The sequence below is a fragment of the Mus caroli genome, chromosome 2, assembly GCF_900094665.2.
Source record: "Mus caroli chromosome 2, CAROLI_EIJ_v1.1, whole genome shotgun sequence".
Taxonomy (NCBI): Eukaryota; Metazoa; Chordata; class Mammalia; order Rodentia; family Muridae; genus Mus; species Mus caroli.
Window position 1 is genome coordinate 94,851,740 of NC_034571.1, and position 22,963 is coordinate 94,874,702.

Below are 22,963 nucleotides of genomic sequence, written 5' to 3' on the forward strand. Positions count from 1 at the left end.
TGCTGTGTAGCAGCCAGAAATGAACACTCATTTGTCTACCTTGCCTTTTGACACAGGGTCTCTCTCTCTCTCAAGAGCCAAGAGCATACCTATTAGACCTGGCCTACTAGTGAGCACCAGGAATCTGCCTGTCTCTGCTCTCTGAAGATGGGATTAGACGCATGCCACCGCACTCAGTATTAATATGGGTGCGGCAGATCAAACTCAGTGCTTTTGCTGGCATAACAGGTAAAGTATTGGCTGAGCCAGCTCCTGAGACTCTTCTTTCCACGTTCCTGAACTCCACAGCTGTTAAACACATTAGAGGAGCCTAGACTCTCACCCACTTGTGCTGGAACAAGCCAAAGAAGGAAAGGGCAGAACACAAATGCTACTTCCCCAAACGCCCTCATCCTGTCGATAGGATGTCACCACGGTGACTTAGAAAGGCAGTAGTGAGGTTTGTTTGCCTCGACTGTGCTCCTTAAACTGCCTAGGGGGAAAATGAAGTGTTGGTCTGTCTTGTTTTTAATTTATAGTCTGTCTTACTTAGAGTTTCTATGTCTGTGATAAAATACCATGACCAAAAGCAACTTGGGAAGGAAAGTGTCTGTATCAGTTTACAACTCTCAGGTCACAGGCCATGACTGAGAGTAGTCAGGGCAGGAACCTGGAGGCAGGAACTGAAGCAGAGGCCATGGAGGAGTGCTGCTCACTGCCTTGCTGCTTGTGAGTGACTGCTTTCTTACACCATCCATGACGGCCTGTCCTTGGGGGCACCACTCATAGTAAGCTGGGCCTCCCCACATCATCCTCAGTCAAGAAACTGTTCCAATGACTTGCTTCCAGGCTAATCCTATGGAAGCATTTTTCAAGTAAGAATCCTTCTTCTCCATGAGTTTCTATCAAGTCGCTATAAAAACCAGACAGCACGCCATCCATCTCAGATTGACATTTTATTGAGTAAAAAGAAAATGATCAGGAAAATAAAATGCTATTTGCATATTACACAGATTTCCAAATGCTTATTCAACATTTTTTAACTTCTCTTGTGGGTGTCAGTAATGAATTGTTCGTTATAAATAGTTCACAGAGCCAATCACACAGGACTGTGGACCCCATCAAGGATGATTATGCAAATCATTATTCTATCAATTCCAGGCACTTAATGGCCAGCTTCTGTGTCTATAACACGCACTGATGCTATTCAGACAACTAGCTTAAATGTTTTTTCAATATTTCAAGTTTCACCATGAAGGTTAAGAGAGAAGCCTACTATAGATAAAACCTAAGCCTAACTCAGCCTCAACTTCTCTTGTCTATTTTCTCTCCCCATAGCCAGCCAAACTCAGCTGTTTCCTCAGAACAAGCCCTGAATCGTCCATTTCTCTTGACCTGCACTATAACACTCAAGTCACTCCTCTATCACCTCACACCAGGGTGACTGCAGTGCCTACCTCTAAGTGTCTCCCAGCTTCCTCCCCAGATGCCATCTCAACCCCATCAAGTAGAGTTGATCTCTTCAAACAGAAAGTGTTTAACCACAATGAACACAATGCCTTGGTAAATACAACACCTTGCCATGGCCAATCTCATTCCAAACTACATTTTTATCCTTCCCATAGCTACACAGATCTTCCCTTGCCCATTAAGTTTGCTCCCATTTTAGGGTACCTAATCTATTGCCTTAGCCAGGAACACTATAGGTCTCAGCATAACTGTAACACCTTTAATGGGGCTTTCCACTTCTACCCAAAACGTTTCTTTCCCTTCACTGAGATTTCTGTCATTGCTTGGCTCACTGCCTGAGTGACAAAACCTTCCATGCCATTAGAATCCAACAAACATTTACACTCCATAAGGAAAACTTCCAGTAATCCAGGAGTCTTTACTTGGTTGCTTCCTAATAATATGAAAAAAAAAAAAAACTAATTTTCCCAAAAGAAAAGAGTCCAAATAAAAAATGCTGAGGATTTCTTTGCTGACTTACTTGAGATCTAATTATGTGAAGAATTTTGATGAAAAGAAGGAAAAATATTACGGTGCATAATGGTGCTAATGTGCAAGTTTTTATTGTTTACCGTCTCCTTCCTAGGGCTTTATTAATGAGCCAACTATCTCGTATTGGATAATGTATTACAATGAGTTCCATTTGGTTGCAGGTCAAGATAAAATAGCACAGTGTAATTTAAACAAAATGATGTTTGCTTGGTGAATGGCAGACTCATTTAATACTTGCTTCTTTCCTCTGCACTTTAGCTCTGCTCTCTCCAGCCCCCCTCCCTTCCAGATCTGGGGAGGAGGTAGACAAGCCAGCTGCTCCTCAATCTAATTTGGCCTCTGAGCAGAACAAGAATCAAGGTGGCCCCTCAAATGGCCACATATCACAAAGGCCAGCCACCTTGCCTGGCTGCCTTTGAACCTAGTGGGAGTTTGACAGCCATGTGTGAATTTCTGAAAAGCAAGGCAAGTCTTCACCACCTGGTCACTTCTCAGAAGCAACTCTGAGGCCCATGGCGCAGGAATAATCCCAGAGAGGCAGCATCCCCTCCAACAGCCAACCTTCAAAGGATGGGTAGTGCCCTACACCCACCTGTGTTAACCGTCAGCTGCCCACAAGGGAGTGAGTGCTGGGAATGCCCCTGTTATCTACAGCTTTCATCTCTGTGGTACAGAGACGCTGCTTTGGTGGGCTGTAAAGATGGGTTTCTAGGGTGCCTTCGCTTTTGATGCCACTTCACCATCACAATGAATGTGTGCCATCTGTGGAGCAGAAGTGCACCTGACAGGAGAGCTGGACCAGGCAGGGAGTCCATGTGCAGGCATCCTCAGTGAGGCGTGTGCTCAAAACCATCCAGCTTGCTCCAAAGGAATATTGAGTTCAAGTTCTAGAAAATACAAAGAATGCTTATTTATTTACCTGTTCTCTCAGCTATAAAAAGTACATATTGTGAGCCAATGAACCAAGTTAATATGGTACCAAGTTACCACTGGGTCTCCAAGCTATGACTCTGAGCACTTGGATCAGGGCCAAAAGGTGACTATGTGTGGTGCAATCATTTGTTCATTTATTTTTTCCTCCCACATCTCATTTTAACGTGATTTTGGAGATGTGGTAAATACTCAGCCATACTACACTTTCTACCTTCATCAATTACTGTTTTTTTTTTAATGTTGTGATTTTGCCACCTATTTGAAGAAGATGAACATGTGAGCAGAATTTCTGAGACCTTTACTGCATCTCTTCTTCCCTCATGATGCCACTGAGCAGTTTGTTATTTGATATACAGCATATTAGAGCTTAATTACAGAACAATGCAAAGTGATCACTTTGGGTGCCATCTGTGTAAAACTCCTTGTGATTCTCTCAAATTGAGGACAACTAAATAAGATATAGTAGACTCATTTAGGCTGACAAATTCAGAAGCCATTATGTTAGTGAAAACACTCTTGAAAAGCAAATGCTATGAACAGCGCTCCATGCCGTCCCCGACATCTAGGGCCCCCACATGCCCGACTTGTTTATGAATTCAGAAGCATCTCAAGTCCGTCAAACCCTCATCTGCAACTTGCATGTGTTCTTCATTTTGTCCTCAGTTAAAACCCTTCTCCTGAGTTCTGTGCACCTGCACAAGAGCCACCAGGTGTTCAGCTGTTTAAATGCAAAACAGCAACCAACACACATTTCTATGTGGGACACACTTGATAGATGGGGGGAAGCAGAAGCTGGTTCTGCAGGCAAAGGCCCCAGCCAGAACAAGAGAAAGGAAATAAAGCGGAATGAAAGCAAATGCTTCGGGTTTTTCCCCGAGAAAGGTCAACAAATTTCAGAAAAACAAAAAGCAACAAAGCTTACCAACATGTGAAAACAAGTTGGATTTGCCACAGAACTCTAGATACTGACATAGTTTGTATATGTGCATATACAGAAATGCTGAATGATCAGAGCGCCCTAGCTAGTGCATCAACACAGATGATAACAAAATCAAAATATTTAACAAAAGACAAAGAACACTGTGGAAGAACAAAAAGCCTCTTCAGTTACCAGTAGCTGATCATCTCCCACTCTCTTTAAAGCACTTAGTAAAACATGTTTGCAAAGACATCTGATACTGTGGTTTTGTTTTGTTTTGTTTTGTTTTTTTTAAGTCCTAATCTGTGAGTGATTCAAGTTCTTTGCAGGACTTCCCATCCTTGGAGAAAAGATGGTGAAGATGAGAATAATTAGTGGATTTTTCCTTCTGTGTGGTTGTTAAACACCCTAATTACTTCAAGCACCATTCCTACCACTTTCACATAAGCCATCCTTTGAAAACACTTTTCAATCGAAACAAAAATTGATGCTAATTTCTTTCCAAGATTATAGCCAGTATTAACACAACTTGGAGAGCCATTGGATTTATGTTTTTGTTTGTTTGTTTGTTGTGTTTGTTTTTTTGAGACAGGGTTTCTCTGTGTAGCCCTGGCTGTCCTGGAACTCACTCTGTAGACCAGGCTGGCCTTGAACTCAGAAATCCGGCTGCCTCTGCCTCCCAAGTGCTGGGATTAAAGGCGTGTGCCACCACTGCCTGGCCTGGATTTACGTTTTTAAATCTTAACAGGGATGTCAATATCCTGACAGCACACAATGGAGATAATCTACCACACCCAAAGTGGAACCAGCCAGAAACTCTTTACAGTGACTACACACTTTTATAGACATAAAAAGTACTATAATTATATATCATGTACCATAACTTTTATTACTGGCTTGCCATTATTTTAGTACTAAAATGCCATCCTGTATTCCTTCATGCAAAATTTCCTTACATTAGAATTACAGTGCTGGACTTTTATTTTTCCCTCTTTTGTGCTGAAGAGAATAGCTTTTTCTGATTGTTATCTCAATAAATCAACATGTTGGTGAGGCCTGTGAGCACATTTTTCATTAGTTTCTTTGTCATAAATTCAATGGATTAATAAATCATGACATTATTTCTTTCTAGCATAAAATTTAACAAAGGAACCAGACACGAGACACACACTGGTTGAATGAATAGTTTGTGTGCTCCAGTTTCGCAGCACTCCTCCTGGTTGTTAGAGGCTAATGAAGTCAACAATTAGAAACGTAATGCTCAAGAGACAATGTTCACCCGGGATGGAAAAGAATGAGATTTGTTTGAGCCCTGCTTGGGGGTGGAGGGACAAAGTGTATCTAACAATGACTATCAAATAAAATGCAAGTAGCAAGTGTCTCAAAATCACACCAACGATGATAAAATTACACCTGCCTGAGGGAATCAGAAAGACAGCATGCATGGAGCACATGGCCCTTAATATTCGTTTAAAGGGTAATAGAAATTCTCTGGGTAGAAATGAGTGGTAGCTATCCAGACAGAAACAATAAGAGCAAATACATACAGGCAGAAGAAAATGCACAGTGCCAAGTGTGGCCAGTTTTGCTTCTATCCCGGGTCCATGAGAAAACATCCTGAAACGCTATATTGAGACAACCTTAGTAAGTCAATAGTCAATGGGTAGCAGGTAGGAGTTTTAAATTGACTGCACCATGAAAATTAACAGGATATCAATGCATACAAGTTGGGATTGGGAAAATAAGGGCAAAGGATTAGAAAATACACATTCGATAGAAAGTAAGTAAGTGAAGGTAAAAACAGGAGTAATAGCAGAGAGAAGGCAGAGTGGTTAAAACCGTAAAATAATGGAGGGGCTCGGAAGATGACTCAGCAAGTCAGAGGAACTTCTGCAAGTCTAAGACCCAAGCTCAAATCCCCAGCACCCATGTGAAAAATGCCAGGCATGGCTGAATACTCCCAGAAGCTGAGAGTTGGAGGGAAGGGGGCCCATGGAACCTGAGAACTCCATGGTCAGCCTGCCTTAGGAGTAAACAGCTAGCTTTTGGTTCAGTGAGAGACCCTGTCTTCAAGGCAGTAATGTGGAGAGCTATGAGAGATGTCCACCTCAAATCATACACTTGTGGGCTTGTATGCCTGTATCATACACACACACACACACACACACACCCCAAGCACATACTTCTATTATAATAGTAATAATAATTAATAAAGAAATTAGACTCTATGCATGCCTCTCAAGTTAAAAACTCTTATGAGCATTAATATTTGTGAACTAATCCTCAAAGCACCCTGCTTCAGACAGCACATTGCAATCATCTTCTTACGTCAATCTTTAAGCTTTCTTTCCTACCCCCTTCCTCAGGCAGCAGTTTATACTCCTGGAGTGTAGAATATTAGTGACTTCTTTATTACTTATAAACTGTCCATAAGTGGGATTTTTTTTACCTTTTATTTATGTCATATGCATGTGCCTGTGTGTCTGCACATAGTGGCCGTGGAAGCTAGAAGGTGGCACTGGACATCCTGGAACTAGAGTTACAGGCAGAAATAAGCAGCCATGTGGGGCTAGGAATCAAAAGCAAGGGCAGCCAGTGCTCTTAACACCTGAGCCATCTCTCCAGCTCCAAGTGGTGACTTTAATACAAGAACTCATAAGAAAGAGTCAAAACAGAAATTGAGAAATGATTAAAGTTCCCCCAAAAGGTCACAGTGACAGAAAGAACTGGCATGCTGGACATGAGACAGTCACACCGTTACCACTCCAGGAAGCAGCACAGTACCTGAGCCTTGAATATAAATGATGTTCAATAAATATCTCGGCAAAATCTGTGGCAGACACTCCAAATTTTTATGATAATAATCTTACACTTTTAGGCTATACAGCAACTATTCACACAATAGATACTTATACTATAGATATTTATTGAACACCTATCTTATCCTTTTCACAAAAAGATGGATAAACCATGAAAAAGACAGACTAAGTTTACCTTTCTAAAAGTCCAGTCCGAGCCCACACCCAATGTGTAACTTACATTCCAACAGGAGTCAGATAGCAAAAGAGACATGATGGTCACAAGAATGCACAGTGTTGACAGGTTGAGAACTTTAAGTAGGGTTGACAGGGAGTCTGGCAAGGCTCCTGCCACCTGGGCCCTAACTAATAAAGGATCCAGCCCCATAATGACTAGGCAGAAAGGAGACTGAAACAAAGGTGCTAAAACAGAAATAAAACTGAGTGTTTGGAGCGAGGGGGGGATAGTTACAAATTATCCAGAACACAGTAAAAATTTTAAAAAGACAGTACAAAGTAAGAGAGGCAAGTCGGAGCCTTGGTTACAAAGTCTGGTTCAGCCACTGCAAGAAGTTGGATAACTCACCTACAATGCAGAAATATGTTTTCTAAAATATTCTCAGACTATTCTATAGGACTACTCATATGGCTCAATGGTAAGACAGTTGCCACCAAGGCTGGCAACCTGACATTGATCTCCAGGCCCCATGTGGTAGGGGAGAACTGGCTCCTGCAAGTTGTCCTTTTTCATCTTCATACATAGTTGTGGTTAATCCTGTCCCCCATATCCTCTTCTCACCCACCTCCCTACTGCCCATTGTAATTTGTACTCTTCTCTCCCAAGCATTCCCCTTCTACTCGTTATGTTATGGGTATTATACTCCTCACGCTCCTCCCCACACCCCTCCCTTAGAGCCTCATTTTTCTACTTTAATAGGTCCATTTCTAGTTTCCCAGTCTCAGCTCACAGTCACTCCCATGTGAATACACATATGTCAAAAGTAAAATCGAGGATCCACACATGAAAGGAAATAATGCTCTTTATCTGTATCGAGATCACCACATTCCACACAATATCTTCCGGTTCGGTCTGTTTTCCTGCAAACTCCTTAATTTCATCTTCCTTTATTGCTGAATAAAATTTCATTGTGTCTATGTGCCACATCTTTTCTATAGTAAACATTTCCTAGGCTAGAGTCCCAGACTGAATCAAAGCAGCAGAAGGAGAAAGGCAGCTGAAGGGCAGCTTTCCTCTTTCTCTGCTCTCAACAATCATTTGTCACGCATCGCTATGTCCTTTGCACACTTTCAAACCTTAAGATCCTGCCCCTTTACTGACTCAAAACCAAGAAACATGGTTGTACAAGTATCTCATGGGAGGATATACAGTCCTTTGAATATTTTGACCAAGAAGAGTATACCTAGGTCATAGGCAGTTCCATTTTTAGTTTTGTGAAAGGCCTCCACATTGATTTCCATAGAGACTATGCTAATTTAGATTCATCAACAGTGAATAAAGATTTCTTTCCTTACATAAACACCAGTCCTTGTTGTACTAGGTTTCCTAATGGCAGCCATTCTACCTAGGATGAGACAGAATCTCACAGTAGTTTTAATTTGCATTCTAGTGATGCCTAAGAATGTGGAAAAATATTAAAAATGTGTGATTGGCCATTCATATTTTTGCTTTAAAAATCTGTACGTTTAGTTCATTAGCCCATTTTATGGACTAAAAATTTTAGGTTTGATGACAAAACTCCAGTAATGTTCTTCACAGAATAACAACAACAGAAACCCAAAACCTTCTAAAATGTATATGAGAACATGACAAAGAAAGCCAAAGTACAAAAGATGGCCAGAGATAATAACACAATACCTGACCTCAAACTACAGACATAGCCATAGTGACAGTCAGCATGGTATTGGTATAAAAAGAAAGACCAATGGGCTACAATGAAAGACACTGAAATAAACCCAGTGTACACACCAAATTTGTGATGAATGTTTCAAAAACTCTAGAATAAGAGACAATCTTGCTAAGTATTATTAAGATGGTGTCAGCAAAACTAGAATGCCCACTGTAGAACAAAATCAAATCCATGTCTCAGCCAGGCAGTGGTGGCACACACCTTTAATCCCAACACTTGGGAGGCAGAGGCAGGAGGATTTCTGAGTTCGAGGCCAGCCTGGTCTACAGAGTGAGTTCCAGGACAGCCAGGGATACACAGAAAAACCCTGTCTTGAAAAACAAAACAAAACAAAAAACAAAAACGAATCCATGTCTCTGTTTCTGCACAATGGTAAGTGGATTGAGGACCTTAGTTTAAAACCTGAAGCACTGGAAGTGTCAGAGGAAAACGCCTAAGTAAACACTTCAAGATAAACATATAAGCAAGAACTTTCTGAATAGATCCACAATACCACAACAGGAAGCCCCAAACTTTGACAAATAGGATTATGTGAAATTAAAAAGCTTGTAAACAGTAAAAGAAACTATCAGTAGAATTAACAAACAGTCTACAAGATGGGAGAAAATATCCCCCAGCTATACTTCAGACAAGGCATAGCATCTAGAATATATAAAGAACAGCAAAAATTAAACACCCAAAAACAAGGTGTTCTTTGAACAAGTGAATTTGTCATAAACCGCTGTCTTTGCTATATGCAATGTCGTTGATGGTCATAAACTACCACGTGCTGTTGGAACTCACTGAGGAGGTGACTCAGGGACAGGACCTTTGCTCTCCCTTCTGATTTCAAACCTAAGTATCTTCCAAGGTGCCTTGTCTGAGGAAGGGCTGTCCCTAACTGTGCATGACAGCAGGGTTGTCTTATTCCATGATGCCAACCAGGAGGCAGAGAAGAGAATGTCAGTGCTCAGCTGGCTTTCCCCATTCTATTCAGCCTGGGACTCCAGACACTGGATTGTGCTGCCCACATTTAAGATTTGCACTACATACTTCTTTTTTTTTAGACATTTTTTATTAGATATTTTCTTCATTTACATTTCAAATGCTACCCCCAATGTCCCCAACATCCTCCCCCGCCCCCGTCCTGCTCCCCAACTGGCAATTGAAATTAACCACCATAGGAAGCTAGGGAATTGTCACAGAGGAGACAGCACTCAAGTTTGGCCATGAATCAGTAGATTCTGAGTCAGTCAAAAAGGACATCAGAATTGGAATAGCAAGCTTTCTCCTGAGGGTCCAGAGAATGGCCTACAACGTCATATCTTCAGTTTTAAATTAGTGAGCTTATAGTGAGAATATAGCAAGTCAAAGAATAAATATCTAATCATATCTCGATAGCAAAACACACCAAATCAGGCACTCATGACCTCCAGCAGAGACTGACTGTGGGAGCCCCTTAAAGGAGTTCCCAACAGAGACGGTCCTGGTCAGAGCAAATGTCTCCTTCCTGTCACCTGGCCAGAGCAAGTGTAAGGCTTCCAAGTAACACAACAAATAATAACAGAAACATCAGATGGGGAGCTCACAGCCCCTAGCAGAGATCAGCAGAGTGAAACACTGTGTCCTTGAAAACAGCTGAAGGGTCATCCTTTGCAACAGACCTTATTGCTGCTCATCCTGGAATTTAAAGGGCCCTGCAGTGGGAGAGAGAAACTGGAGATCCGCCATGAGATGCTTAGTAGGGAGCTCCAACTGCCTTAACTTTCCCAGTCTCTGCTAGAGGTAAGGAGTGCCCGATTTGGTGTGTTTTGATATTTATATACTATTAGCAGTTTATTCTTTTACTTTAGCTTGCTATATATTTAATAGGCTCACTCATTCAAAACTGAAGATATGACTTCATAGGTCATTCTCTAGACCCTAAGGAGAAAACACACTACTCCAACTCTGATGTCCTTCCTGACTGACTTAAACCCTCCTGAGTCATGACCAAAGTCAAACACCGCCTCCCCAGCTTCCAGTGGTGCTTAAGTCCAATTGCCAGCTCGAAATTGGAGTGCAAACCCTAAATTGGGCAGCACCGTCACAATGGCTGGAGTCCCAGGCTGAAGAGACTGGTTGGCATCATGGAGTAAGACAGCCCTGCTGTCATGCCTTCCAATCATGACAGGTTGCATTTCTCTGAACTGTGAACCAAAATAAGCATTACGTTATTATTGCTCACAGCAAATAAAATAAAATAAAATAAAATAAAATAAAATAAAATAAAAGTACTTCCCAGACATACATTGTTTCAACCTGTTTTTGGCCCAGGACCCCTTGGTAAAACATGCTTAAGACCCAGGTCACCATAGGCCAAGTTACAACTAAAGGAAATATGCCTGTGATTTGTAGAATTTCAAGTTTCCCAGTAGCCTTGTTTAAAAAAGTAAAAGGAATATGATAAATCTTAATAATATATTTCATTTAGCCAGGTAATTCAAGTCACTTAAACCCATAATGCAAAAACGATGTAATATTTTTCACATTAATTCATCGAACTCCAGTGCGTTTTACATGCACAGCATATTTTAAATTCAGACACTATGCTGTCATCAAAACTAATTACTAGTACATACATGTAGCTACATAACCACTAATCCGACATTTCAATTTACAACATGTACATTTGAAAAAGTAGACTCGCATTCCACCGTTCTAAATCTACTTGAAAGCTTTCTGATAACTGGGTTAAGTATGTTCTTGATTTGATATTGAAATATAAATCAAGCCACAGAGCTCAGCTCCTTGGTCACAGCAGCTGCATCCCAAGTCCTCTGCACACCAGGATGGAGTTAGTGGCTGTTATACTGGGTGCTGCAGCTCTGCCCTAACTGTTAGTGCATTTACACCTCTTCCCCACCAAAAGACCCCATCTGCGGTCCTTAGATCTTCCCCATTTCCTACTGTAAATAGGGCTTCAGTTATAAATGATGAAAGTTGATTCTATAAAAATAAATATGCAAATCATCTCCATCTCCTGTCGGGATAAAATTGAGAGAATTCTTTTGTACAAACTATAAGCAGCATTTGTATGAGTATAAACACACACAAGTCCTCATACATGCACAAGCACAAACTACAGCTTGACTCACAAGAACCAGGATCCAGAAACAATTTAAATGCTCAGACTGATGAATAAGGAGAAGTGTATGTACATGATGTGACACTCACTATTTATTCAGCATTCAGAAGGAACAAATCCTGCCACGTGTGACCATGTGAAGGAACTCAGAGAATATTGTCATAAGTGAAATAAGCGAGGCACCAAAGGGCAGACAATGCATGTCCATTTCCATGGGGTGTCTCCAGCAGTCGAACTCAGAAACAGAAGCCATGGAGAACTGAGTGTATTTTCGGTAGCAGGTGGGTAAGTCCTAGAGATATGCCACAATATTGTGTACGTGGTTTGCAATATTGAACTGTGTGCCCAAGCATTGAAGATGGTGGTTCTCATGTCAAGCGTTCTTACCACAAGAGACGAAAAGGAACAGAAATAGGAAAGACTCAAAACCAAGCAGCAACAAGCATACTTTGTGGTGTGTGGCTTAAGTGTAGGGGATCAGAGAAAGGGAACGGATGGTAACTATGCTTCCTAAGACGATGATAAAATGTAAAGGCTACTTAAAAGAAGAAAGAATACCAAGCACACTTGCTGATTTCTGCAATAATAAACATTATTTCATACAGATTGCCCACCTTATCCTTCTTCAGTGCCTATATCCCTCTCTACTTGTTCCCTCGGTGACCTTATGAGTCATCTACACAGTTACTACTCCATGGCACATTTTTAAATTTTTATCTTTTATTATTAGTAGGAGAAGTGGGGTGCGCTTGCCTTTGCACCTGTGGAGGTCAGAGGACAGCTTTATGGAGTCATTTCTCTCTGTCCTCCTTTACGTAGTTCCAGGGACTAACTAAGGTCATCAGGCTTGCCTCTAGCAAGCACCTCTACGGAGCCCTCTCACCAGCCCCATAACACCATTTTACATTCTCTAGCTGTTCTTAAACTTCTGGAGACAGAGCCTACTCACTGTACTTTGTAACTATCAGACATGACTTAATGATAACTTTTTTAACTCCCAGAATTCCATGTGAGACATCAAAATCAGCTCTGCAGTGCCTTCCTTTTCAGTGAAGCTCAGTCTCTCCACAACCACACTGAATCCACCATCTCTGGACACACAGGACCAAAGGCCTACATACATATGTGATTCTGTTAGACCTGGTAATGTTTGGAGCGTGTGATTGTCCTTCACCTCTAATAAATGCACTCACACTCCCAGTCTTCAGCACAACACACCCATGTCCTTGCATGGTGCCCTCATCGCATGCAGATTCAGCAGCCCGTATCTCCTGCCCCATTTCCCTCTTCCATCGTCCCAAGCAGTCACAGGACATGGCCATGGGACAGAAGAGAAAGTGATCTCTTTGGTCTTGGTTAATCTGTGTCCTGGTGATAAACAAGTGACAAATGAATGCAGCCGTGTACATTTCCACAGAGGGAATCAGTTGACATATGCTTTATTCTAATGTTGCTTGAGTGTGAACAAAATAAAACTAAACCCAGAGGCATCAGTCATGGAGTTCGAACACGTTTGTACTGCAACCCACTCTCTTTTGCTTAGATAGCTCTTGGATGGTTGCTATCTCTCCAGCAGTAAACTTGGGAGTCAGAATCACATTGTCATAATCAAATTCTTCATCAAGAAAGAAGGGCTGAACTTCATCTCCAACTATCTGTAAAAGGTACCAAAGGCAGAGAGAAACACGATCACTGAAGTGAAGATGAAGTTGAAAACACAAACAGCCTATTAATACTTAATGAAGCTTTTTTTAGACTTTCGGCACTCTCAGCTGATTAAGCTGTTTTTAAGTAAAGAAATAAATTCAATTACTCAATTTGACCTAATTTAAGCCTCTTAATATGCCCCATTTGTATCATGCTGTATCTGAATGAGCATCATTAACTAATTCTGCCCCCAAGGCAAGAATCAGGTCTGCTTTGCACACATTCATTTCACTCTTTGTCACGATGTAGTGCCAGCAATAGAGGCATACGGAAAAGCTAGATGCTCCATTAAACTATAAAAAATACACCTTAAGGTCTTCACCAACCTTTCACCATTAGCTAAAAAAAATCTATAAGGAAGTAATCTTTAAAACTTAAATTAAAAACACTCTACATTTACTATACTTGAGATAATACCCATAGCCCCTGTCCAATAACAGGAGGAACTGAAACATGTATGATCAAATTTAAAGGTCCAACATCCTTCTCTTTCTCCCTTTTTATATATTACAGTCTACCTGTAAACCAGCTGCAAAGAAAGGTGAGTTTTGTATGTGTTTACATTTTTGTGAGTTTTAAAGACCTTCTAAAGGATGAGCCATTCGAAGCCCACTTCCCAGGGCTGATGGTGTAGTTCAGTTGACAGAGTACTTGCCTGGCACATGAAAGATCCTGTTTGGTCTCCAGCATGGGAGAAAAGTTTGGTTTTTTGTTTATGTTTGTTTGTTTCAAAAGAGTATATGTTCCAACAAACAGAGAAGAATGTCTTAAATCTCATTAATTCACACCCTGAAAAATACCACGCAAAGCCAATGGTATGTGAAACAGTGAAAACACCCCACCACCACCACCATCTGCACCTGGTGCAGACATAACTGAAAACTATGGCTTATACAATAGTGAAAACATGCACAGAAGCTTTGCTATTGTCAGCTTTAAACATTCTCGCATGGAAGATGATCTCTGGAGGAGCTTTTCTGCAGCAAGTGTGAAAATGCCACACACTGCTACTACAGTGAAAACAAAATCAGAAAAGCAGAGCTGTTCAGAGAGCCCTATTAGGGAGTAAAGTATGACGTGCCAATAGCAGACTGCCAGCCCCTCATTGCCCTGGGGCCTTAAAATCAGCCACTATGATCCACCCAACAGGTTCCAGAGGCCTGGTCCTCTCCTCCATGCTCCTCATGAGGAAAGGTAAGAGCTGCCATTGGACAACTTCCCATCCTGGGTCTGCCCCAGCATCAGGATTCACATGTGTATCAACAGTAACATCCCATCAGCCCTGCCAGTGCCTCCTATGGCCTCCCAGTCATGCAGCCTTGAAAGACTTCAGAACTTGTCCAAGGCTAGTAAAGAAGAATAGCCACATTTGAGCACAGTTCGATCTGCTTCAAAGTCACATTTGTTCAAAAACCACAAACAAAACCAACCAACGCTTAGTCCTTTGGGAGAAGCGACCTTTTCTGAATAGGCTGTACAGTTCCCACAGCCTCCACTGAAAGTGTACTCAGGGCCACGTGCAAGGTCATGACTGTATTCAGAAGAGCAGCTGCATGCGGGAAGTAAGTCAGCCTGTACAAGAAAGCAACTGATGTGTCCTGATCACTTTCTGTAATTGAATTTATCTTCACTACACAGTAACAGAGACACTGTTGATAAGACTGGCTCCAATAAGAGACATGCACACACGGTGACACTTGATGTTCTTGTCCAGAATGTACGTGTCTCAGCCACCTCCAACTCTGTGAAGAATTACTGAGGCCTGCAGACCAGGCTGTAGTCTACCTTAACTATGTAGGCACCTGATCCTCACTGATCCTGGCCAATATGCAGAGGAAACTCCACCTCTACAAATGTATTCTGTCTCAGGGGTTCTTTGAAGCTCTTTATGTCCTCATCCAAGAACAGTAACTACATGCCTACCAAGCTGCAGGCATCTCACATATGTCTCAAGAGAGGATTCAGAATCCCACCCTGAGCCTCTGAACCCATCCACTCTCGTCACATGAGGACACTTGGCCTTCATCTACCTTCCAGGGGGGCTGGCCTATTACTTCAAATTAAACGACTCCCTTGGCTATGAAAATCCCTTTGATACCATATCATGCTCTTCCTACTTCCTACATAAACATTTCCATACCCCTCCCCTTTACCTGTTCACTTAATAAACACTTATTAAGAATTAAGTACTGGGTACCACAAGTGGAAACCTGCCCCTGACATTGCCTGGGGAGCCAGGACCCAGAGACTAAATACTAGATAGCCCAGAGTAGGACAAAACCAAATACAACTGGCAAAAGAGAGAAGAAGGAGAAAGAGGATGAGGAGGAAGGGGGGAGGGGGAGGGGAGAGGGGAGGGGGAGGAGGAAGAAGAGAAAGAGGAGGAGATATTCTGTTATACTCACAGACTGGTGCCTAGCCCAACTGAGAGAAGCTTTATCCTGGCATCTAATGAAAACAGATACAGATACCCATAGCCGAACATTAGGCAGAGCTTGGAGAACTATGTGCAAGATGGGCAGGAAGAACTGTAGGAGCCAGAAAGGTCAAAGGATACTACAAGGAAACTCACAGAATCAACTAACCTGGGCTCATAGGGGCTCACAGAGACTAGACTGACAATGAGGGAGCCTGCACAGGACTGACGTAGGCCCTCTGCACATATGTGACAGTTGTGTACCTTGGTCTTCTTATGGAACTCCTAACAGTGGGAACTGGGGCTGTCTCTGACCCTGTTACCTGCTTTTGAGACCCTTTTCCCTCACCTAGCCTTAACATGAGAGGAGGTGCCTTGTGTTATTGCAACTTGATATGCCATGTATCCAAGGGAGGCCTGCCCTTTTCTGAAGCAAAACAGAGCAAGAGTGGATATTGGTGACAGAGGAGAGTTGGGAAGGAAGGAATGGGGGGACTGGAGGGAAAGGAGACTACAGGTGAGGTATAAATAATAATAATTATTGTGATGGTTTGTATATCTTTGGACCAGGGAGCGGCACCATCTGAAGGTGTGGCCTTGTTGGAATAGGTGTGACCTGGTTGGAATGGGTGTGTCACTGTGGGTGTGGGTATAAGATCCTCACTCTAGTTGCCTGGAAGTCAGTCTTCCACTAGCAGCCTTTGGATGAAGACATAGAACTCTCAGCTCCTCCTGCGCCATGCCTGCCTGGATACTGCCATGCTCCCACCTTGATAATAATGGACTGAACCTCTGAACCTGTAAGCCAGCCCCAATTAAATATTGTTTTTTATAAGACTTGCCTTGGTCATGGTGTCTGTTCACAGCAGTAAAACCCTAACTAAGACAATTATTTTTTGTTTTCTTTAAAAAAAATCACTACTTGGTAAAGTTACTTGATTTTTTTTCATTTACTTAAAAACAAATTAAGCCCAGTTAATTAAAGGTTTTTGGTAGGCTGCAGAGGTCAGAACTCAAAAGCCAGTATTTTCTAAAGACTTATGAAGTGGACGTGACAAAGAAATGATGTGAGTGAATAGTGGCAGATTGGTAGAAAGAAACCGGGATGAACTTGGGAGGTAGTGATTATTTTAGTCTACTAATTTCAGGTTATCCTCCATTATTTTGGAGAAGTCAAGGAAGAAACTTGGAGCATCTTGGCCACCTTATATCTAGAGTCAAGAGTAGAGAGAAATAAATAAATGCATACATGTCTGCTTGTTTGCTTGCTTATCTGTAATCAACACAATTTCTCCACTCAAAGGAGGTTCTACCTAGGGAATGGTGCTACCCATTGTGAGCTGGGTTTTCACACATCAATTAATTTAACTAACATAGTCTAAAGGACTAAAGTTAATCTCTAAGCCCCACTTGCCCAAGGATAGATTACTCCCTAGAATGCTGAGGGCTACTTTTATTTAAATTAATAACTCATATGTTTTCACTTCAGAAAGCAAGATTGGTTACCCCAAATGTACAAAATGTACTTGATCACAAGAAAGTATGAGGTACGTAGGCAGTAAGTATGTTAAAATATATGCTTGGCCCTAGCTGGATGCAAGTGGGAAGTACTAAAACCTACATTTTGGCCTTTATAGACACCTGACTGATTTAATTCAGCACCATTCTCTGGGAATCCCAGGTAGGTACCTGACCAGTCCATGTTCCTGGCTAGTATTAAATAAAGCTTGCTTCAGCTGAAAACAAAAATAAAAGGATTAGATAATGGAAACCAACACGAGTGCAGCAAAACCTGGGCCTATAGGGCTTCATGACCAAGGAGAAGACAAAATAAACAAATGTTCTCACTAACCTGTGACAACCTCTTCACTAGGATAACTGCATAGCATAGCATGAACCTCAGAAGTCTCATTTTCCCAGACAATGGGAAAATGAATTATTCCTCTTCAGAATGTATACCAGCCCCCGTGTCACCTCACCTCACTCTCTGCCACTTTGTCAGGTGGTCTGAGTGAACTAGGCTCATGGTTTAGCCTTCTCAGAGCTCCTGACCAGGGCTAACTCCTATGGCTAGGTTAGATCTTCAGAGATACCCACTTCCAGTGCCACCTTATACCCCCATTTCCCTGAGATCCAATCATATTGTGGCTGGACTATTGTTCCAATCCACATTGGACTGAATATGATCCAATCCATATTGTTGTGGAAAGTACCAACATAATGGTACTACAGGTAAAGAAATTCTCTCTTAAATGAAAAAAAAAAAAAGGTGTTTTTCCATACAGTTGAATTCTCGCTGTGCTGAGAATTTTTTTTACAGGAATTTTGAATTAAAATTAATAGCAAAGGATATATTTCTTTTAAAAAAAAAAGGATAGATTTCTCAAGGCTAAAAAACTTGCCAATACAAGCATTATTTGTAATAAACTCCTAAAAATAAAAATATACTTAGATATTTGTCACTTACAAATGAACAGTTATTAATAGCGGCTATTGCTAGATCCTTTTCTTAGAAAATTACTTAAGTGCTCAAACAGAAAAACAGAAGAAACTAAAAATAGGCATAATTTCATATTTATAATGCCAAAATACACTCCTCAGAATATGTGAAGCCATGTGCTTCAGTGTGGCTCAGCACCCAAGGTATGAGAAGAGCTCCCTGCAGCCATGCAGGCGTTTTTATTCTTCTTAAAATGTACATGGCCCTACATATCTTAGCCATTGTCTGAGGCTCTAGGACACAAAGAAAGACCTGCATAAAGTTACCAACAAACCTCTCATGACAGTGAACTGTGAAGTGGTAGAATCTGGGGATCACAGGAACATCTGGAGTGGGTTGGGAAGGAATCAGAGATGGTTAGACACCTAAGTGAAATCTTAGAAAGTTTACTGGCTAGCAGGCTAAGAGTACAGCTTTTCAAACAGGAGAGTTTTTATGAGCAGGCTGTAAACATACGGTGCAGCATTTCAAGTCTGAAAGTTCGGCATTATCTGAGCATACCTGTAAGGGGGCACAGTGATAAGGAATGGCAAGGCAGCAACATCATCTTAGAGATGATAAAAAGCCCCTAAAGAATCTTTAGAAAGCAGGAAAGATACTTGGTCTTGTATGCACCCCTTCATGTCATAAACTTTTTAATGAACACCTATAATGGAACAGGTAGGAACAGCACCAAAAAAAGAAGGATGGCCTGCTTGTCATCTTGGAGATTAGAATTACGTGACTCATACTGAAGGTTAAACTGAGGGTTTAACTGATTCGGAAGCATGAGTCTGGAGTCAGAAGACTTTCCAGACCCTGCTAGAGTGGTCTGAGCAAAAGTCAAGACAATGGAGCACTGGTAGGAAAGATATAAAAACCATGTAGGAAGGAAAATAGGCAGTGCTCGGTGGGAACTGACAGCAGTGGCAGAGGGGAAAGTCAGGCAGGCAGGAAAGCAGCAGGGAACACACTGTACTTGAGGATCTCTGGAAGATGCTGAAGACAAAAGGCAAACCTGAAGCCAGAGGGGGGAAAGACCTGAAGGTAGACATGCCCATTTAGAGACATAAGTGCAATAGGTAGAATTTAAATGAAAATTGATTCAAACATTCAAAGAGAGAAGAGTTACAGGGTATACAGATGGAACCCTGGGGAACACTGACTTCTTAGGAGAGGGTAGACAAAAACCTCCAAAGGAGGAGAGCAACAACTTCAGAAACAAAGAATAGAGAGCTGGGAGAGGCAGTAAGGCAAGAGTATAGGGTAAAGCTGAAATAGAAGTATAGGCATGGATCTCCATGTCCCATAAATGCCACAAAGGAACCACTGGGCTGGGCCCCTCAACAACTGGTACCTTCATTCTGAATGCTTTCAGGAACTCAACTAAAGCCAAAGCAGCAGCTTACTGAAAGAGGAATGAGAGGAGAGTAGCCAGAGCCCTGATGAAGTCGGGTAGAACCTAGAGGGAAAAGGAATTCAACTGGAAGCACTAACAAATTTGAGTGAGAAAACAGGGAGAGAAACAGACCCCAGCCAAAAAGCAGTTCAGGGGACAGAAGGTTGTTCCCCTTCTCTTGGTCCCTTCTTGTCAACAGTGGGAAGAGAGATGTGAACATGTAAAACATTGTGGGAAAGGAGCCAAGAGAGTAGAAAGAGACAAAAGCACTGGATTAGTTATATTTCAGATCACTGGGAGCAAAGACCTGACAAAATCAACCAAACGGGGAGACCTGTGTCTTGGCTCAAACGTTAAGAGGTACAGCTATCATGGTGAGGAAGGTATGATAGCAGGTAGCTCCATGGGGGTGGGAGCATATGACAAGCACTTCCTCAACTCTACATAGGCTAGGAAGCATAGTGAGGACCAGATATGGGGCAGGCTATAAAACCTAGAGGTCCACCTCCAGTGACCACTCTTCCTTTCACCTTTAAATGTTCCACAACTTCCCAAAACAATATCACTAGCTGTAGACCAAGGGTTCAGACATAAATCTACATGGTTCATTTTATATTCATACCAGGACATTTCTCTTGCCCCCATAGGCTCATGACTGTGTTTATAATGTAAAATGAATGCAGCAATTTCAAAAGTTCCATAGTCTAGCAGTTCTGTAACTACTCAATCGTTCAAGTGCAGTCTCTTCTGAGTCTCAGACAACCTTGAAACCATGAGCCCCTGTAAATTCAAGATGCCACACACTTCCAGCAATGCCAAAGTAAACATGCCAACTCCAAAGGGAAGAAAGAAAACACAGCAGGGAAAGATCAGCCCCAGCTCATAGTGGCGTCATGTGGGGACACATATTACAACTGCGTGTTCCCATCAACACAAAGCAGGAAGCAGAGGACAGGCAGGGAGACAACGCTATATAGCCTCCAATACCTCACTACATCCAGCAAGAGCCCAGCCTCCAAAAGCTCCACAAGTCCCCCAAAATAGCACTACCACTTGGGGACAATATACAAAGGCATGAGTCTGTGGGGGACAGGTCGTATTCAGACCATGACAGATTTCAATCATATGACTGTCACAAAGTGGCTCCCAGTTAGTAGTAAGAATTGGTGTATGTTGTGGACTGGTTCTAATGCTACTTGTGTTAATTCAGCTCCCAAAATTACAGAAAAATCCATACATCTGTATGTAAGACACTAAGGGTACCTGTCCCCAGTTGGCTTTGATTGGTAAATAAAGTTGCTGGTGGCCAGTGGCTGGGCAGGGAGACAGAGGCAGAGAGAGGTTCTCGGACAAGGAATACAGGAAAGGGAGGAAAATCACCATTGCCAGGGAAGGAATAAGATGCGTGCTTGAGAGCTGCAGAAGACAGAATACCAGCCATGTAAGAGCTGGGGAAGAGCAGCCCCAGGCCACCACCCCCTGCCCCCAATTTGGGTCTAGGGTAGCAAAGATGGAATATAGATGTTAGTAAGTAATAACGCAGGAGTATCAGAGAGGAGGTGTTAGCAACATGGAAGTTTCAGAGTGGTCCAGCCATTGCGATGTTTAAACCTATTATAATAGAAGACTGCGCACCCATGTATGTGTGTGTGTGTGTGTGTGTGTGTGTGTGTGTGTGTGTGTGTGTGTGTATTTTATTCAAGAATCCAGAGTTTGGGGCAGGTGGCAAGGAACATGTGAGCTGCTGCCGGGGAGATTAGAGCAGAGTAGCCAAATATATCAGCAGGTTTATTTAGTAAATATTTGTTGCATGTCTATGTTTGGTTCTGATACTTATGTTACAGTAAAATAAACTTATAGAGACTTGGAGAAATGAGTGACAAGGCAGGGATATGTAATCCCAAGTGAAATGATGTATGTATGTCATGCCATTCAGAAAGCATCACTGCGACCATCCAAGTGTTGCCCCTTCAAATACAGTAAGGCTGCATGTCCATTCCATGTTCTAGCTACTGACTGCTGTGTTAGCTGGAAGCCTTCTTTCTAGGTGAGTTTATTTTAGGATCTTAAGTTATATGACTACAAAGTTTCAACTACAAGTTGAAATTCTGGCTTATTTCAGAGAAGAATCATTCTTATACAATGCCAAGTCCCCTGCTGCTAAACAAAAAACGAGTGTAAATTAAGTTATTAACTTGTTATTTTTGCCTAAGGATCTGAGAGAAACGTGTGGATTTCAGATGTCTAATTTCAAGTCTAATTGAAAATTGTTTGTGACCACTAAGGGAATAGAATTTGTGTACTATTAGGAAACTGAGTTTCCTTAAAATTGTTCACATGACTGATTCTTGCAGAGACACTGCGAAAGGAGGAGCCGTTTTCATTCAAAATACCACATAGGCAAATTAAGGAACACAGACCAATGTTCAAATCAATAATGGTAGCATTTAGCTACAGGCTAGAACAGAGTGGTGTGGTAAATAAACTAGCTGGGTGGGGAAGGGTTTCGAATCCCACTGTGAAATGGAAAACAGAGGCCCTCAAGCTCCCTCCTGACCACTGCCACAGCTGCCTCTCCAGGGAACCAAGTTCCCCTCTCAATAGGATAAACTCTTCTTGCCGTAAAAAGCAGTTCCAAACCTCCAAAATTCATCAAATCAGAGGAATCAAGGCAAGAATTTATTGACAAATATTAGTTAGAGATCTGAAAAATGCCCCTCTCAAAGGGGGAAATACACATACATAAACCAGTAATAAAACTGGTAGGGACAGGGGCTCAAAGAGACCAATCCATATCAGAGAGGTGTGGGATCTGAAACAGCATTTATGAGGAAGGAGGACTCACAGCAGACCACATTCAGCTTTCAGACTGAAGCCACTGAAAGCAGCCACCAGCTCCAGCCCTCAAACGCTCCTTGACGGTCCCTCAGGAGAGAGACACTTGCTGGAAAAGATGATTAGAATCTTTTAATGATCTATGTGGTTAAAGATAAGATTTGAGCTACTAAACCAAGGCAGAGCTGGTTCAGTGTTAGGATGCCAGGCAGTGCTAAAATGACTCTCAAACAAATAATGATTTAAAATTCCCAAGTGGGCGCGGTGGTGCATACCTGTCATCTCAGTGCTAATCGGCAAGAAAATGAGCACATTCAAGGTGGACCTGTGCTACCTCATGAGCCTCAATTGCAAACAAAGAAAACAGAAAGCAATGGAGCTTATGTCCAAAGAATCAGCCCAGAGAGACCAATGGCAGCCAAAACTAGTTACAGGCAGCTCTGAAGTTTGTCAACACCAACAT

The 22,963-nt window shown here is 42.0% G+C and overlaps 1 protein-coding gene across 2 annotated transcripts in view; it reads right to left on the minus strand.

Annotated features, from left to right (window-relative positions):
- Positions 1 to 13,068: 13,068 nt before the first annotated feature.
- The window catches only part of C2H11orf74 (chromosome 2 C11orf74 homolog), a 67,794-nt gene continuing 57,899 nt past the window's right edge, over positions 13,069 to 22,963 (minus strand). Inside the window, exon 7 of one of the 2 annotated variants that reach the window (XM_021186309.2) lies at positions 13,069 to 13,319. In XM_021186309.2, coding sequence (XP_021041968.1) covers positions 13,155 to 13,319 — 165 coding nt within the window. In that variant the 3' untranslated portion in view covers positions 13,069 to 13,154. The remainder of the gene's footprint in view (positions 13,320 to 22,963) is intronic. The other variant, XM_029474673.1, reaches the window with a different exon arrangement.